Genomic DNA, 18,768 nt, shown 5'->3' with positions numbered 1-18,768 from the left:
AACTTTATGTAGTAATGTGCTAGTTACCGCGTGCGTGCAGCAAAGCACAACAAGTGCATTGTTGTGATATGTTGCAATTTATTCTGAATGGCACCACAATGCTCCTTCCGCACCCCAACGCGGGTCCATTGACTGGTAGGTTGGGGTGCTGTTTAGAACGAATGGCACCATACCACACCAGCAGTGCATTAACACGTTACCCTTAAGAGATGGTGTGACTGGGCCCTAAAATTCCAGCAAGCTGCTCGTAATGGTGGCAGGTGTGCATTCCCCACTGCCCACAAAAATATATGATATAAAAGGCACCACAATGCTCCTTCTGCACCCCAACGCGGGTCCATTGACTGGTAGGTTGGGGTGCTGTTTAGAACGAACGGCACCATACCACACCAGCAGTGTGTTGCCACACGATACCATTAAGAGATGGTGAGAATGGGCCCTAAAATTCCAGCAAGCTGCTTGTAATGGTGGTAGGTGTGCAGTCCCTACTGCCCACCAAAAAGATATGTATGAAACCGTGACAGCCCCCCCCCCCCCCAAAACAAAAAAAGCCAAAAGCCAGCCATTTCCTATAATATAAAAGGTATTATGCTCCCCTCTCCGGTGGTCAATTTCTGATACTTCTCTATGATAGCTGAAGGGGAGGGTATTGGGACTTTACATGAGACACATAGAAGTGTATCCATCCCTGGTTATATGGAACAAAGAAAGGGTTGGGACTTCGAGTGAGGAGCAATGCATAAATCAGGCCATGAGTACAGGGAAACATACAGTAAAATAGCTAAATTTTTTGCGGCTACCACAGCATGTAATACCTAGAGTACATAATAATAGTAAAATGACATGATGAAAAAACATTACATCACCAATGAAAAGGTCATGAACCATTAACATAAGATAAGGTGGTACAGATGAATACATTACAATTCTAATGAGTATAAGGGTAGGTAAATTATGGAAGACACCACTCTATGTTGGTCTTGAGATATTTTCTTGTGCATCCTCTCCTGAAGAAGTAGCTTATGGTCTACGAAACGCGTCGAGCAATTCATGATACCATTTTTGTCTTGAACATACCTAGTTCATTTGTGTACATATTCATCTTCCATGATTTACCTACCCTTATACACATCAGAATTGTAATGAATTCATCTGTACCACCGTATCTTATGTTAATGGTTCATGACCTTTTCATTGGTGATGTAATGTTTTTTCATCATGTCGTTTTTATTATATAAACTTTGCTATTTTACTATATGTTTCCCTGTACTCATGGCCTGATTTATGCATTGCTCCTCACTCCAACCCTTTTTTTGTTCTCTATGGTAGCTGCACACTTCTGTGAACCATTAACATAAGATAAGGTGGTCATGAACCATTAACATAAGATAAGGTGGTACAGATGAATACATTACAATTCTAATGAGTATAAGGGTAGGTAAATTATGGAAGACAGCACTCTATGTTGGTCTTGAGATATTTTCTTGTGCATCCGCTCCTGAAGAAGTAGCTTATGGTCTACGAAACGCGTTGAGAAATTCATAATGCCATTTTTGTGTTGAACATACCTAGTTCATTTGTGTACATATTCATCTTCCATGATTTACCTACGCTTATACACATCAGAATTGTAATGTATTCATCTGTACCACCTTATCTTATGTTAATGGTTCATGATCTTTTCATTGGTGATGTAATGTTTTTTCATCATGTCGTTTTTACTATATAAACTTTGCTTTTTTTACTATATATATCCCTGTACTCATGGCCTGATTTATGCACTGCTCCTCACTCCAACCCTTTTTTTGTTCTCTACGGTAGCTGCACACTTCCGTAAGTGTCAAATGCCTGTGCCTCCCGCTGCAATCTGTGGTTTAATCTGTTCCCGTATTGTGCCCTATTGTGAGATAGGAGGGAACCACAGTGCTCAGAGGGGGGTCAGGCATCTGGCTCTCCAATTAGCTTCCAATGCTGATGATTTTTGGCGGGTTCAAAAGCAGCAAAGGGGCTGTGCAGACATGGGCCCTTGGATAGGTAAGTATAAAACCTCTTCTATCACAGGGAACATCTTTTGGGAATTTGCTTAGGTGACAACAGTGTAACTTGGGGTCTCTTGCACACGGGTCGTCTAGCTACTGTGGTTCCAATCCTGGCGTTTTAGTGCGCCCGGGAGGCACAGGTGCAATCTCCAGTCTTGTTGCCTGCAGGCTGTCAAACTCTAAGATGGGTGAAATATGCTGTGGCTGGAAGGGACTGAATGCTGTAACCAGTGGTACCCATGTTTGTGCATCACTGAATGCACACAACGCAAACGCGAGTACAACTCAATGCAACGCAGCATCTTTCAGCCCTTCATAGGCTTTGACAGGCTGCAGTCAATGTTGTTAGAGGCTGCGCACACTAAATCGCTGAAACTGGACGGCCAGCAGCTAGACGCAACAGTCCATAGCATCTGAAACAAACAAAAACATCAATTATGTGTACACTGGCCCTTTAATTTGAAACCCACAGGAGAAGAAAAGTAACTTCTGCTTTGCTGTTACATGAAAGCTCAGCTGGTAACATTCACAAATACGCTCTGTGACATTTCTTTTTTTCCTTTGTAGGATTTATTGACAAATTTTTCAATTATGCGTTTTGTTTTTGTTTGCATTCTCGGGAGAAGAGGATGATTTTCTATTGAGTCTCCTCCAGTGGAGGAATCGATTGAACGGTTATTACATTAACCACAAGATATTATTACACACGTGAGGTCTGGGATTGTGCAGGAAATCAGAGCAGAGAATGACACACGTGGCTGGGTCTGGGATTGTGCGGGAGATGAGAGCAGAGAACGACACACGTGGCTGGGTATGGGATTGTGTGGGAAATAAGAGCAGAGAATGATACACGTGGCTGGGTATGGGATTGTGCGGGAAATGAGAGCAGAGAATGACACACGTGTCTGGGTCTGGGATTGTGTGGGAAATGAGAGCAGAAAACGAAACACATGGCTAGGATTGTGCAGGAAATGAGAGCAGAGAAGGACACACGTGGCTGGGTCTGGGATTGTGCGGGAAATGAAAGTAGAGAAGGACACACGTGGCTGGGTCTGGGATTGTGCGGGAAATGAGAGCAGAGAATTACACACGTGGCTGGGTTTGAGATTGTGCGAGAAGTGAGAGCAAAGAATGACACACGTGGCTGGGTCTGGGATTGTGTGGGAAATGAGAGCAGAGAAGGACACATGTGGCTGGGTCTGGGATTGTGCGGGAAATGAGAGCAGAAAACGACACACGTGGCTAGCATTGTGCAGGAAATGAGAGCAGAGAATGACACACGTGGCTGAGTCTGGGATTGTGCAGGAAATGAGAGCAGAGAGCGGTACATGTGGCTGGGTCTGGGATTGTGCGGGAAGTGAGAGCAGAGAAGGACACACGTGGCTGGGTCTGGGATTGTGTGGGAAATGAGAGCAAAGAATGACACACATGCCTGGGTCTGGGATTGTGCAGGAAACGAGAGCAAAGAACGGCACACGTGGCTGGGTCTGGGATTGTGCAGGAAATTAGAGTAGAGAATGACACACGTGGCTGGGTCTGGGATTGTGTGGGAAATGAAAGCAGAGAATGGGGCAAGTGGCTGGGACTGGGATTGTGCGGGAAATGAGAGCAGAGAATGACACACGTGGCTGGGTCTGGGATTGTGTGGGAAATGAAAGCAGAGAATGGGGCAAGTGGCTGGGACTGGGATTGTGCGGGAAATGAGAGCAGAGAATGACACATGTGGCTGGGTCTGGGATTGTGTGGGAAATGAGAGCAGAGAGCGGTACACGTGGCTTGGTCTGGGATTGTGCGGGAAACGAAACAGAGAACAGGACACATGGCTGGGTCTGGGATTATGCAAAAAAAGAGACCATAGAACGACACACAGGGCTGGGTTTTAGGATTGTGTGGGAAACTGGAGTAAAGAATGACATGTGTGGTTGGGTCGGTGATTGTGTGGGAAATTAGAGCAGAGAATGACACATGTGGCTTGGTCTGGGATTGTGCGTGAAAGGAAACAGAGAACAGAACACGTGGCTGATTCTGGGATTATGCAAGAAATGAAAGGATAGAACAACACACAGGGCTGGGTTTTAGGATTGTGCGGGAAACTAGAGCAAAGAATGACACGCGTGGCTGGATCTGAGATTGTGCGGGAAATGAGAACAGAGTATGACACACATGGATGGATTTGGGATTGTGCGGGAAATGAGAACAGAGTATGACACACATGGATGGATTTGGGATTGTGCGGGAAATGAGAGCTGAGAAATGTAGCAGAAATGGAAGCTGAGTCATTATTGGGATGTGAGAAGAACCAGGTGGGAGTGGGATGTGTCAGCCATGTGCTCTGTGACGTACAGTAACTGTGCAGCGATATAAACGGAAATTATACATTGTGAGAACACGTAGGATCAGACAGGGTGGAAATATGGGAACTACCATTACTGACTTCGTTTTGCAGGAACCTTCTCCAGGGTTCTCGTTATTCCCTCATTACTTGACTTACTGACTTTCAGCAAGTATGTGATATAAGATATTTGGATACCCGATATTCATATGTGTGGTTTTATAGAGAGCGTAACCAGGATAGGGATGGCAGCCCTGAAACATGCACCTTCCAAAATAAATCTGCATCAGCAGCTTTTATTTCCATTCTAAGGGTTCTCTAGTGGTTGGGGTACAGGGAGGTAGATTGTTGGGGTTACAGGTAGGGTTCGTATTATGGTTAAAGTAAAGGTTAGTGTTAGGATTACAGGGAGGGTTAATTTTAGGGTTACAAGGCGGGTTAGTGTTGGGGTAACAAGGAGAGTTAGTATTATGGTTACAGCGAGGGATAGTGTTAGGGTTAAAGGGAGGTTTAGTGTGAAGGTTACAGGGTTAATTAGTATCAGAGAGGAATGAATGGTGTTGGGGTACAGGGAAAGTTAATGTTAGCATTACAGGAAGGGTTCATTTTCTTTCGGAGGCTACAAGGAGGGTCATGTTTGGGTAACAGGGAAGATTAGTGTTAGGGTTACAGGAAGGGTTTGGGTTAGAGGGAGAGTTGGGGTTAGAAGCAGGGTTAGTGTTAGGGTCATAAGTGTTATGGGGAGGGTTAGTGTTACGGTTATAGGGATGGTATCTTTGAGGTTACAGGGAAGGTCAGTGTAAGGGTAATATGGAGGGTTATTGTTGGGGTTACAAGGGGATTATTGTTAGGGTTACAGGGAAGGTCAGTGTAAGGGAATATGGAGGGTTATTGTTGGGGTTACAGGGGTATTATTGTTAGGGTTACAGGGAAGGTTAGAGTTACGATTAAAGGGAAAGTTAGTTTTACAGGAAGGGTTGGAGTTGGGGTTACAGAGCAGGCTAGTGTGAAGGTTATAGAGGGTTAGTTCTAGAAGAGAAGGAATGGTGTTGGGTTACAGGGAGGGTTAGAGTTTGGGTTACAGCAAAGTTTAGTGTTAGTATTACAGGAGGGGTAAATTTTTGGGGTTACACGGTGGGTTAGTTTTGGGCTAACAGGAAAAGTTAGGATTAGAAGGAGAGTTGGAGTTAGAGGGAGGGTTAGTGTTAGGGTCACAGGAAGTGTTAGAGTTAAAGGGATGGTTCATTTTAGGAGATATGGGGAGGTTTAGTCTTAGGGTTACTTGGAGGACTGGTGTTGGGGTTACAGGGAGGGTTTGTTTTGGGGTAACAGGAAAGGTTAGGATTAGAAGGAGAGTTAGAGGGAGGGCTAGTGTTAGGGTCACAGGAAGGGTTAGAGTTACAGGGATGGTTAGTTTTTGAGGTTACAGGGGAGGTCAGACTAAAGGGTAATATGGAGGGTTTGTGTTGGATTTACAGGGAGGGTTAATGGTAGGGCAACAGTGACGGTTTTCGTTAGGATTACAGGGAAGGTTAGTTTTACAGGGAGGGTTAGTGTTGGGGTTACAGGGAGGGTTAATGTTGGGGTTACAAGGAGTGTTAGTGTTGGGGTTACAGGGAGGGTTAGTGTTGGGGTTACAGGGAGGGTCAGCGTTAGGTGTACAGGCATTGATAGTGTTGGGGTTACAGGGAGGGTCAGTGTTCGGGTTAATGGGGAAGATCAATGTAAGGGTAATATGGAAGGTTAATGTTAGGGTTACAGGTAAGGTTAATTTTAAGGGGTACGGAGATGTTTAGTGTTAGGGTTACTTGGAGGACTGGTGTTGGTGTTACAGGGAGGGTTTGTTTTGGGGTAACAGGAAAAGTTAGGATTGGAAGGAGAATTGGAGTTAGAGGAAGGGTTAGTGTTAGGGTCACAGGAAGGGTTAGAGTGTCCGGGGGAGGTTAGATTTTGAGGTTACAGGGGAGGTCAGACTAAAGGGTAATATGGAGGGTTAGTGTTGGATTTACAGGATGGGTTAATGTTAGGGCAACAGTGAAGGTTTTCATTAGGATTATAGGGAAGGTTAGTTTTACAGGGAGGGTTAGTGTTGGGGTTACAGGCATTGATAGTGTTGGGCTTACAGGGAGGGTCAGTGTTAGGGTTAATGGGAAAGATCAGTGTAAGGGTAATGTGGAGGGTTAGTGTTAGGGTTACAGGGAAGGTTACTTTTAGGGGTACGGAGATGTTTAGTGTTAAGGTTACTTGGAGGACTGGTGTTGGGGTTACAAGGAGGGTTATTGTTGGGGTTACAGGGAGGGTTAGTGTTAGGTGTACAGGCATTGATAGTGTTGGGGTTACAGGGAGGGTCAGTGTTAGGGTTAATGGGAAAGATCAATGTGAGGGTAATGTGGAGGGTTAGTGTTAGGGTTACAGGGAAGGTTAATTTTAGGGGGTACGGAGATGTTTAGTGTTAGGGTTACTTGGAGGACTGGTGTTGGGGTTACAGGGAGGGTTATTGTTGAGGTTACAGGAAGAGTTAGTGTTAGAGTTACAGGAAAGGTTAATATTAGGAGTAAAGGGGGCTGTGGGGTACAGACATTACTCCATGAACCCTGAGCTCTGAACTACTAACAGCCCTAAGACTCTAGTTTTTATATCACCAAAAAGGCCAATATTTGCACCTGTCACCCAAGTTGGGGTTATTTTTTGCTGCACTCTTGAGGTACATTTTGCTAAGTGAAGGGTATGCACTGTGCCCTTACATTGGCAGTAATTGTATAATAACACTGCCATACCTGGTCTGCCCTGGTAAAGGTTCACTTCTTCTATCTGTGAATGTTACCAGTGGCTTTTCTGCACGTTCCAACTCTCAGCTCTCTTTATCTTCCAAAACATTTATTTTTACATGTACAAAAAATAAAACACCATAGGAAATGAAAGATGATGTTGGGGGCTTGTGTCATTTTAGGGTTGAAAAGGACACATGAAGATGATGGTAAAGCAACGCACCATGAGTAAAGCGTCCGAAGACCCTCCGGGAATGTCCTGATTTCTACAGAGAAGAAAAAGAAGCATCGGCGTTAACGGCAGAACAAGGTGCATCGAACGTCCCGGGCAACCCTTCGCTGACCCCAGCTGTGCTGTCTTCCCCAACCCACTGTATAACCACAGGTCGCTAAGAGATTTACATCGCATCAATTAATAATGGCTCCAGTAGGAATTCTTGTTCTGTTGCCATGGCAACGCCCGCTGACCCTGTCACTATTACTAAAGGTCTTCAGAGCGCTATACAGTAATGTGGAAAAGCAAGAAGTAATGACCCCCCCCCCTACATAAGTGGTGGGGGTAGCTATAGTCTGACAAGATTTCTTATTACTTGTATGTTAGTTGTGGGTCTCTGGTGCCTAGGCCTACAAGACATGGCAGTAATGGAATGATGCTATTAGGAGTTCTATCGGAGTTGTAACATGGCAAAAATTGTTGGATGAAAAAAACAGTACTGAAATACAGATCATATGGAACCAGTCAGCCTTGTAGGATACGTGTGAGGTAGCACTGGAGCTTGTCAGTGGTGGGAAGGTCTGTGATGGCTCAACTTATGGTAGGTTCTTGGAGTGGGTCCTTCAAGCATCTGAAGATTGTGAAGGTAGGTGAGAAACACTGTGTGTCAATAGAAAGTCTTAGAAACCTGACCTGGTTGAAGAACAATGATTACCTTAATGGTGTATGATGTAATACATAGTCAACGCGTTTCAGGTAAATGAGGCTTCCGTTTCTTCAGGGTTTCAGTAGTGTTAGATATGTTGGTCGTGGGCACTGGAATCAGTATTCTAATAGAATAACTTGATTGCCCCTACAGGCATGGCAGACACTCCAGAACACTCTTTTCATACCAAGACACAGACTGCATGCCCATGTCCAACAGATCTAATGTGAGGGTTGGTCTGTGATGGCTTGACTAGTGGAGGGTCCTTAGAGTGGACCCTTCAAGCATGTGAAGATTGTGAAGGTAGGTGAGAAACACTGTGTGTCAATAGAAAGTCTTAGAAACTTGACCTAGTTGAAGAACAATGATCACCTTAATGGTGTATGATGTAAAACATAGTCAACGTGTTTCAGGTAAATGAGGCTTCCGTTTCTTCAGGGTTTCAGTAGTCTTAGATATGTTGGTAGTGAGCACTGGAATCTGTATCCTAATAGAATAACTGTTCTAACATGCTTGCCCCTACAGGCATGGCAGACACTCCAGAATACTCGATTCATACCAAGACACAGACTGCATGCCCATGTCCAACAGATCTAATGGGTTGGTTGGTTTGTGATGGCTTGACTAGTGGAGGGTCCTTAGAGTGGACCCTTCAAGCATGTGAAGATTGTGAAGGTAGGTGAGAAACACTGTGTGTCAAAAGAAAGTCTTATGGCACTTTTCCACTGCAAGTACCGGCTCGGCTCTACTCGGCCCTGCTTGGCCCGGTTTGCTTTTCCACTGCTGGTACCGCATGGTACGGTGTTGGAATGGTTCGGTACGGTATGGTTTGCTTTTCCACTAAAGTAGTACTAAAGTTAAGTGGGTGGGATAACAACGGGGTGGGTGGGATTCTCTGACCAATCAGTGGCTAGTAGTAACTTCATGCAAAGGATTGTGGGATATGGTACCGGGTATGGTACCTCTTGGAACCACAATCGAGGTGGTACTGTTTTTGAGAGCCGTACCGTTCGGTTCCATGCAGTGGAAAAGTGCCACCGTTACCATCGAATACGGATGGGCATTAGCCTGCAGGTGACCCCACTTCCCTGTTCCCCCCCCCCTTTTTTTTTTTTTTTCTTCTCTCTTCTAGCTCCCCCTTCCGATTCCCCGCCTTCCCCTTGCCCTAACCTCCTTCCTTCCCCTCCCCACCCCCCTACCTTATTTAGGTGCTCCGAACTGTCTGGCAGGTCCACACGGCTCGCACCTCTCCACGGCCTTTTTTTTTTTTTACAACCATTTTTGTTCTTTCTTTTTCCTTCTTTTTGGTACTACCCCGCCCCCCCCCCCCCCCCCGTTGCCCCGTTGCTGTGCCTTGGCCGGTCGTACCCGGAGCACATTCACACGCAAGGTCATGACCCTTTAGCTTAGAGTGTCTTACAGTGGGATCTCTTCTCATTTTATGTTCTTATGGTTTATGGGTTTGTAACTGGGTTTGAATACTCCTTCACATTTTGGGTATATGGACTCTGGACCTGCACCCCCCCTCTCTTGTTTTGGAATACCCTTGCAGGTTGTACATTCTATGCGAGATCTAAAAGACGCTCCAGGACCGCTTCGTATGGATTGGAGCTTGCATTGACTTGGGTTGGTCCTGGGGCTTATTGACCTTTTTATGTCTGCATATGTGGGCGGGAAACTCAATTTTTTGTTATCTACTGTATATGCATGATTACTCGCATATGGTTGTTTTTTTTTTGCTGTATTGTATCTATTATTATTCAATAAAAACCGTTTGGTACCGTACCGTACCGAACCGTTCCTACACCATACCATGCGGTACCAGCAGTGGAAAAGCACAAAAGCGAGCCAAACTTGACCTGGTTGAAGAACAACGATTACCTTAATGGTGTATAATGTAAAACATAGTCAACGCGTTTCAGGTAAATGAGGCTTCCGTTTCTTCAGGGTTTCAGTAGTGTTAGATATGTTGGTCGTGGGCACTGGAATCTGTATCCTAATAGAATAACTGTGTCCTAACGCGCAGGCAGGGCAGACACTCCAGAACACCCTTTTCATACCAAGACACAGACTGCACGCCCATGTCCAACAGATCTAATGCGTGGGTTGGTCTGTGATGGTTTGACTAGTGGAGGGTCCTTGGAGAGGACCAGGGGAGGACTGGGCCAAGGGGCAGGGGGGCAATTGCCCCCTGAGCCAGTTTGATGCCCCGTAAAAAGGCTGCACCACTCCTGCCAAAGACATGCCCAAAGGATTCCTGGTGAAGAGAAGTAAAAAGTCCCCACCGCTGACCTACTGAGTGCGGGATGAAGACAAGGACATAGCGCAGGCCTCCTCCCCCAGCATGGATGGTGTAAACTGTATCTGAGTAGAGGCCAGTTCCATGCCACACTGGAGACTCTCCTCCAGCCCCTAACTAGCCACGACCGAGCTGTCCCAGCTCCCCCGAATTGCCCCCTGCTGGCCAGGTCGGGAACCCGGATTTGGCCGGTGAGTAGAGAGTACCTGGAGCAGAGCTTCAGCCTGAAATGGGGGTCAGGAGGAGACCGGGAAGAGGGGGGAGTGGGAGGGGGGCTGAATTGCTGCACCATGGGCCTCTGTGATCATTCCAGAGAGAAGAACAGTCAGCTGTGTTTACAACAGCTGCCCATCCTTCTCTCTCAGCCGGGAATGATCTAAGGGTGCCTGGCGGCAATCGGAGCCGCCTGCCCCATGCATCGGTGTCCCCGCTGCCGAGTGGGGGGCGGGAGTGTGTACAGTTCCATTGGTTCGCAAAGGAGGGGCTGCCTGCCGCAGTAAATCTGCGGTGGGCGGTCCTTAAGTGGTTAAAGAATATATCACTCCAGCCCCCAACATTTCATATTCCTGATTTATGGCTGCTGTGCCAGGTACTAGTATGAGAAAGTCTCCTGTCTTCTTTGTATTGCTTCCTTTGTGTGAAATCCCTGGTGAACCTGCCAGTCCCTCTGCTTTCCTATTAAAAATGAACCACACTAGGTATGGGAGCACAGAGTGGTCAGTTGTATAGTTGCGCTGATCTCCTCTAATAATCAGACTTGTGCTGACACCCCCCCAGGAACAGCCATTGACTGGGAATACCAGTGTGATGATGTTTCTCCTCCCCTAGCTCTCTGAGCTTCTTATGCAGCTGAGGACAGAGGGTATATGATCACTTTAAAAAAAAAAAGAAATAAAGAAAAGGTATTTATAACGTTTTAATATGTATACACACACATTTTGCCTTTTATTTCTATTTTAAACGGAATGGGCTGTTTTACATCTTTGAGGTCGCTGCAACTTTAAGTCGCACATATATGAATGGCTATCATCATTGGAAAACATGGGGGATGACTTGTCATGCGACTTTGATCTCCAAAGCTGCATGACAAATTGCACACGTGTGAATGGAGCTAAACTCTCACATGTGATGCTGAGTCCCTATGACTGAAACAACTGAAATCCAATGAATGAAATGGGCAGTCCAATGTCAATAAGGCTGGGGATGAAAGAGCTAGATGATGCTGGACATCCTCCAGCCAGCACACAATGTGCAGTGAAATCCGAGGAAGCAATTTCATTACAGGAGAAGAGCCAGTACAACTGTGTAAGACTGAAGGGGAGGCCGGAGATCAGATTTAACCATTTCAGCTCTGGAAGGTTTACCTCCTTCATGACCAGGTAATTTTTTGCGATACGACACAGCGGTATTTTAACTGACAACTGCGCGGTCGTGCGATGCTGTACCCAAAAAAAAATTAAAATGTATGTCCTTTTTTCCCCCCACAAATAGAGCTTTCTTTTGGTGGTGTTTGATCACCTCTGCGGTTTTTATTTTTTGCGCTATAAACAAAAAAATACTGACAATTTTGGAAAAAAAAAAAAAATTTTTTTACTTTCTGCTATAAAACATATCCAATAAAAATACGTAAAAAATGTAATTTCTTCATTAGTTTAGGCCAATATTTATTCTGCTACATATTTTGGTAAAAAAAAAAAATAATCCCAAAAAGCGTATATTGATTGGTTTGCGCAAAAGCTTTGGTATCTACAAACTGTAATATATTTTTATCAAATTTTTTTCTTGTTTGTACTAGTAATGGCGGCAATCAGCGACTTATAGCGGGACTGTGACATTGCAGTGGACAAATCTGACACTGTGGGAAACAAGTGACATCTTAATAGCATTAAAGGGCCCCGGGTAATGCAGTGCACTGGGGCCCCGCCTACACAATCACCCACGAGAATAAAAATGCAAATTATCGATAATGCGATATTTATTGGTACAGCAGTGCCAGGTTAATGACAGCTTCCAAGTTTGGCGGTTGGGACCAGTGAACACACACAGGGACGGGAGTCAGACTCTACTGTCCTGTGTGTTCCCGTGGAGGCAGACAGGCATTCCTACAGTTGTGGGCTCCCCCTCCACGGCCCAAGTGGCCTGACAGCAGCGCAAGACTGACAGGCACTTGCTACCTGCTAAGTTCGGGGGCAGGATCCACACGGGAATCAGGACTAATGCTTGGCTGGGGCTGGGTTACAGGTTGGGCCCCCTGGGCAAGTGCCCATTTGGTAAGATGGCCCTGAAGTGACACTTTTTGGGGACCAGTGACACCAATACAGTGATCAGTGCTACAAAATATGCACTGTCACTGTACTAATGACACTGGTAGTTAAGGGGTTAACATGAGGGGCAATTAAAGGGTTAAATGGGTCCCTAGGGAGTGCTTTCTAACTGGGGGTTGCTTGTACTGTGGGAAGACAGTGATCCGTTTTCCTCCCTTGTACCAGAAAAGCGATCTGCCTTGTTTGCATAGGCAGACTGCCGTTCTGCCTTTCTCAGGAAAGATCGGTGGGTCCTAGTGGATAATGGGTCCGCTGGACCTGCTGATTGGCTCCCGCTGTGTCCAATCACAGCGGGAGCCAGTCGCCGGCGGCGCGTGTGCATGCTGCAAACCTGTGGGGGCTTCCGGCCAGCAGTATACTATATATATATATATGCGGGGTGGTCGGCAACTGGTTAATCACAGTCACATCATTAGGACAATGCTCTCACTCTCCAGCTGGGAAACAGAATTAGAATAAGGTGATCGCGGTCTACAGGGGCATCACAGTTTGGAGAATTAGACTATGATGTAAGGGCTCTGTGACTGCATTTCTCTCATGTATGCTGGCCGCCGGCCCATCTTCACAGCGAGTAAATCAGACGATTACCTGGCTGGTTTTTAGATCAGCATCCCATTAAACATTAGAAAGCTATTTCACATCGCTCCACAGCCACTCTTATGGAATCTTACTAATGTCTCCCATACATAGAGGGATAACCAATCCATCAACCACACATTTTATCAGATAAACTTTGGCTCAGAAGTGATTATTTGATACAAGATTCTATCTTTACATTAACAAATCAGCTGTTTACTACAATGTGTTTCTGAGTGATACAATTCTCTAATAGAAACCATTGGGTGATTTAGTCCCCGTTCACACTAAGGCGACCTGTGAGGCGACCTGGTCGCCTCACAGGTCGCCGTAGGTCGCCTTCCATAGGGAAGCTGCGGACGCGTTCTAATAGGAGCGACACAAGTCCGAGCTTCTTTGGGGCGACCCGAAGGCGACCGCCATAGACTTCAATGTTATGAAGTCCATGGCGGCCGCTCCGAGGTCGCGGCGCGCTGCTCGCACCGCGACCTCGGAGGTCGCCCCTCTAAGTCGGATCGCCCCTATGTGAACGGGGCCTTACTGTTGCAGTATCTGGTGCAGCTGTGCATGGTAGCCAACAGGGCCGGTGTTCTAAAATTTTGTCAGACCCATGAAAATTCCGGACCTCGTCACTTCCGGCTGGTGCGAGCCCCGGTGCGCATGCGCACTAGACATTTTCAAGGTCTGATGAAATTCTAAGACTTAGCGAACAGTTGATTAAGAGGAGGAGGGGCTGAGGTGGGAAGCACACACCGCTGCGGGAAAATTGCTGTCACGGGCGAACCATATGTGCTGGAGACCCCAAAATTGTATCGCAGGTAGCCAAGACGCTCCCCAACAGCTGTTAAAAATTTGGGGTCTCGGGGATGAAAGGGCACGGAGCAGTGACCCTGAGGCCTGGTTCTCGGGGTCACTGCTCTGCGCCCTTTCATCCCCGAGACCCCAAATTTTTATCAGCTGTAGGGGAGCGTCTTGGCTACCTGCCATACAATTTTGGGGTCTCCAGCACATATGGTTGGCCTGTGACAGCAATTTTCCCGCGGCAGTGTGTGCGTCCCACCTCAGCCCCTCCTCCTCTCAATCAGCTGTTCGCTAAGTCTTAGAATTTTATCGGACCTTGAAAATGTCTAGTGCACATGTGCACCGGGGCTCGCACCAGCCGGAAGTGACAGGGTCCGGAATTTTCATGGGTCCGACAAAATTTTAGAACACCGGGACAAGAGGTGGGCAGGAGGGGGGGGGGGGCTGTCCTGAGCACTGTGGAATCATTTGAGGTTCGGGGCACCACAAGGAGATTGGGGGGAGGGGATTTGATGACATTCCACGTATTCACACACACAGGGAATATGGGGAGGTAGCACCAAGGCCCACATCTCCCACTCCTCTTCTACTGGGGTGGCAAGGAATGGCAGCTGTACTGAAAAATCTGTATTAATGCAAGTCAATCAGTTGGTATAAAAAAACAAAAACCTGAACAGTACAAGTGGTCATATGGCGGCCCCAGGATGTAAAGCCCTGTGTGGTGTGGGGGGCATGACACAGCATGAAAGCAATGTGACTTTGCAAAGAATATCCAATCACATGCAAGGAATGTTTTTTTTTTAAAACAGCATTTTTGCTTGCATATGATTGGATGATGGAAGTCAGTATATGCTCACTTACTAAGTTCTGGAATAACTGTACCCGCAAAGTGCACAGTCTATTTACCTTTAGCCCCGGTTCACATCAGTGCGATGATAGACATAGCATGTGATTCGCAGCGCACTGCTCTGAAAATCGCATGCGATGTCTGTGCGATGTGAATTCAGCCATACAGATTTTATGGCTGAATTTGCATCGGATTTAGACACAACACTGGCCTGAGGTGGTAAGTGGGGACCCCCAAGGCTCAGTCCTGGGACCAACCTTGTTCAATTTATTCATAAACAGCATTGAGGACGGGATCAGTAGTTCGATATCAGTTTTTGCAGAAGAGTACTGCTTGGATCTTGATGAAGGGGACATACCCCGAAAGCTTGTCCTGAAAAATTGTATGTTAGTGCAAATAAAAAATATATCACGGACAGTACTCAATTGTCTATGCAGAAGACACAAAATTAGGCAGGGCAATAACTGCACAGCATGAGGCAGATATGCTACAGACTGACCTCGACAAAATAACGGAGTGGGCAACGACATGGCAAATGAGGTTTAATGTGGAGAAGTGTAAGGTTTTGCACTTGGGGACTAAAAACATAAAAGCACAATACACTTTAGGGGGGGGGGGGACCTTTGGGGGAATCAAAAATGGAGAAGGATCTGGGAGTCTTGGTAGATGATAGACTAAGCAATAGCATGCAATGTCAAGCGGCAGCTGCCAAAGCCGACAGAATATTAGCATGCATAAAGAAAGGGATGTATTCCAGAGATAAGACTATAATCCTTCCACTTTATAAAACTCTGGTCCGACCACATCTGGAGTATTCTGTCCAGTTCTGGTCACCAGTCCTCAGGAGGGATGTGTTGGAGCTGGAGAGAGTCCAGAGAAGGGCAACTAAACTAATTAGGGGATTGGAGGACCTTAATTATGAAGAGCGTCTGCAATCGCTTGATTTATTCTCCCTGGAGAAGAGACGCCTGAGGGGGGACATGATAGCAATTTATAAATATCTCAATGGTGATCTCCGCATTGAAAAAAAGCTATTCAGTCAAAAGGATTGCATGAGGACACGAGGGCATACAATGCGATTAGAGGAGAAGCGTTTTAACCTCAGGGAACGTGGGGGGTTCTTTACTGTTAGGGCTACAAGATTGTGGAATTCTCTACCACAAGAGGTGGTTTCTGCGGGAAGTATGGTGGCTTTCAAAAGACTCTTAGACGTACATCTCAAGGATCAGAACATTCAGGGGTATGAGAGATGGTTACGGCCACACACACCGACACAGGTTGAACTGGATGGACTACAGGCATACCCCACTTTTAAGTACACAATGGGACCAGAGCATGTATGTAAAACGAAAATGTACTTAACCACTTTACCGCTGAGTACCGTAGTACTACTGCGGCAAAGTGGCTCGTTATCGTCTGACGACGTAGACCTACGTCGCCAGACTCCTCCCCCTGTAGGCGGCGCTCGCGCGCCGCCGGAGGCGCGCTCCCGCTGTTTTCATTCACAGCGGGAGTCGGGCCAGGGGAGGAGCAGCGGCGATCGTCTGGGAATCCAGTTTGGAGATCCGCCCGCCTGTGTAAACAAAGCGGGTGGATCTCCTCAGTGACAGGGAGTGACAGATCGGAGTGTTCAGCATAGCTGGACATCCGATCTGTCCCTGTGTCACACAGTCACCTCCCCCCCCCACACGTTAGTAAGCACCAGGCATACATTAACCCCTCCCTCTCCAATAAAATTAACCCCTTTCCTGCCAGTGTCATTTTTACAGTAACAGTGCATATTTATAGCACTGATTACTGCAGTAATGTCACTGGTACCCCCAACAGTGTCAAAAATGTCAGTCAAGGGTCCGATCTGTCCGCCGCAATGTCGCAGTCCCGCAAAAAAAATCGCAGATCGCCGCCATTACTTGTTAAAAAAAAAAAAACACCAAAAATGACATAAATCTTTCCCTTTGTTAGTAAACGCAATAACTTTTGCGCGAACCAATCAAAATACGCTTATTGCAATTTTTTTACCAAACATGGGTAGCAGAAAACAAAATTGGTTTTTACATCTTTTTTGGGGGGAATTTCATATAAAAAAATGTTAAAAATATTGTTATTTTTTCAAAATAAACGCTCTTTTTTTGTTTATAGCGCAAAAAGTAAAAATCGCACAGGTGATCAAATACCACCAACAGAAAGCTCTGGTTGTGGGGAAAAAAAGGACGTAAATTTAGTTTGGGTACGGCGTCGCATGACCGCGCAATTGTCAGTTAAAGTCGCACAGCGCCGAATCGCAAAAAGTGGCCCAGACGTAAGACAGCAAAATGCTCTAGTGGTAAAGTGGTTAAAGTGAAGCAATACCTTTTTTAATTTCTCAATGCATGTAAATACACTAGCTCCATAGGAAATCTTGGTCAGCTTGACATGGCACTGCTCCCAAACCATAAGTGTCAAGGACACCAAGCTTGGGGAGCATGTTAAGGGGATCCAGGACTATGACATGGTAGATTACCTAGGCAAGCTGGCCGGCCACAAATAGGATATGTTGTAGTCCTGGGTCCCCTCTCTGTGCTCCCTAAGTTTGGTATCCCTGTCACTTATGGTTTGGGAGCAGTGCCATGTCAAGCTGACCAAGATTTCCCATAGACGCCAATGTTAAAAACCGGGAGTAGTGCCATGCCAAGCTGACCAGGCTGTGTCCGTACTCGCGAGTGTACGTAAAGTGAGTGTACTTAAAACGGGGTATGCCTGTATTGTCTTTATTCAACCTCACCTACTATGTAACTATGGAACACACACAGGACCCTTTTTTGGGTCCGCAGCAGAATCAAATCGCATGGTGGTTCACACCAATGCCATCCGATTCATGTCTGAACTGACAGTTCGCACTGCGATATGCGAACTGATCAGGGGGTGTCATTACCTTTGTATTGACACCCCCAGCGATTTGCTTATGGCAGTGTGAACTGCCTGCGATTTGAATGCGATGTGGGAGCAGGGTTCCCGCATCGCATATATGTGAACCGGTACTTAGTCAATCCACCCCAAAGTAAGATATCTGATGGGCTCTCATGTCCTGTACTTATAATAGTCCACAACCACAATGCCTATTGTACTTCATAAATCGCTCAGCGGTATGCGGAAATCACGCTGCCCTCCATGCACGTGTGAACCTGGCCAGCCTAATAAAGTCTTATGACATATTAGTACATTGAATAATTTATGAGTTGCCTGCAGTGCAGCTGTGCGCAGGAGAACACAACAGAGCTACCAATTGCAGACATTCATTTAGTTGTACAGAACACAAGTATTGAAATAACTAACATTGCAGTCTACGTGAAAAGACCCGCGATTAGGATACAGGTTTACAATGATGTATTGAGTCATTCGCTTCCTATTAGGGATTTCATCATGATTGCTTGACAATAAAGCATGATGTTGTCTGGGGTTGGCAGGTCATTAGTTCACAGTTTAAAGTGGTTGTAAACTAAGGCCCCTTTCACGCGGGCAATTCGATCCCGTCCGCCTGTGAGTTTTTCAGGCGGACCGTCTCGGATGCTCCATGCATCCCTATGGAGCGGAGGATGTCAGCGGAGACATCTCCGCTGACACCCGCTGCTATCCGATCCGATCCTGTCTGTGAAATTCGGACAGATGGAAACCCTATTTTCCATCCGTCTGGAGGATCGGATCGGATGGGATCGGATGAGAACGGACAGGCGGTCTATTCTCATCCGATCTCCCCATACTGGACAGCACGGATCTGACAGCTCCGTCTCTGCACACAGCTGTCATCCGCCTGCTCAGCAGGGGATCGGCGGATCGATCCCCTGCTGAGCAGAACGAACTCCGTCTGACAGCTCCGTCTCTGCAC

The 18,768-nt window shown here is 46.4% G+C and overlaps 1 protein-coding gene across 2 annotated transcripts in view; it reads right to left on the bottom strand.

The window, feature by feature from the left end:
• The window catches only part of SPEG (striated muscle enriched protein kinase), a 450,680-nt gene that overhangs the window by 253,140 nt on the left and 178,772 nt on the right, over positions 1–18,768 (bottom strand). The window contains exon 2 of one of the 2 annotated variants that reach the window (XM_082262052.1): positions 7,363–7,405. The exons of the other annotated variant lie outside the window; for it this stretch is intronic. Coding sequence (XP_082118178.1) covers positions 7,363–7,405 — 43 coding nt within the window. The remainder of the gene's footprint in view (positions 1–7,362; positions 7,406–18,768) is intronic. 2 annotated transcript variants of the gene reach the window in all.

This window comes from Pelophylax lessonae (assembly GCF_965119305.1).
Source record: "Pelophylax lessonae genome assembly, chromosome: 6".
In the NCBI taxonomy this organism is placed as follows: Eukaryota; Metazoa; Chordata; class Amphibia; order Anura; family Ranidae; genus Pelophylax; species Pelophylax lessonae.
This window is presented reverse-complemented; position numbering and strand designations above follow the sequence as displayed.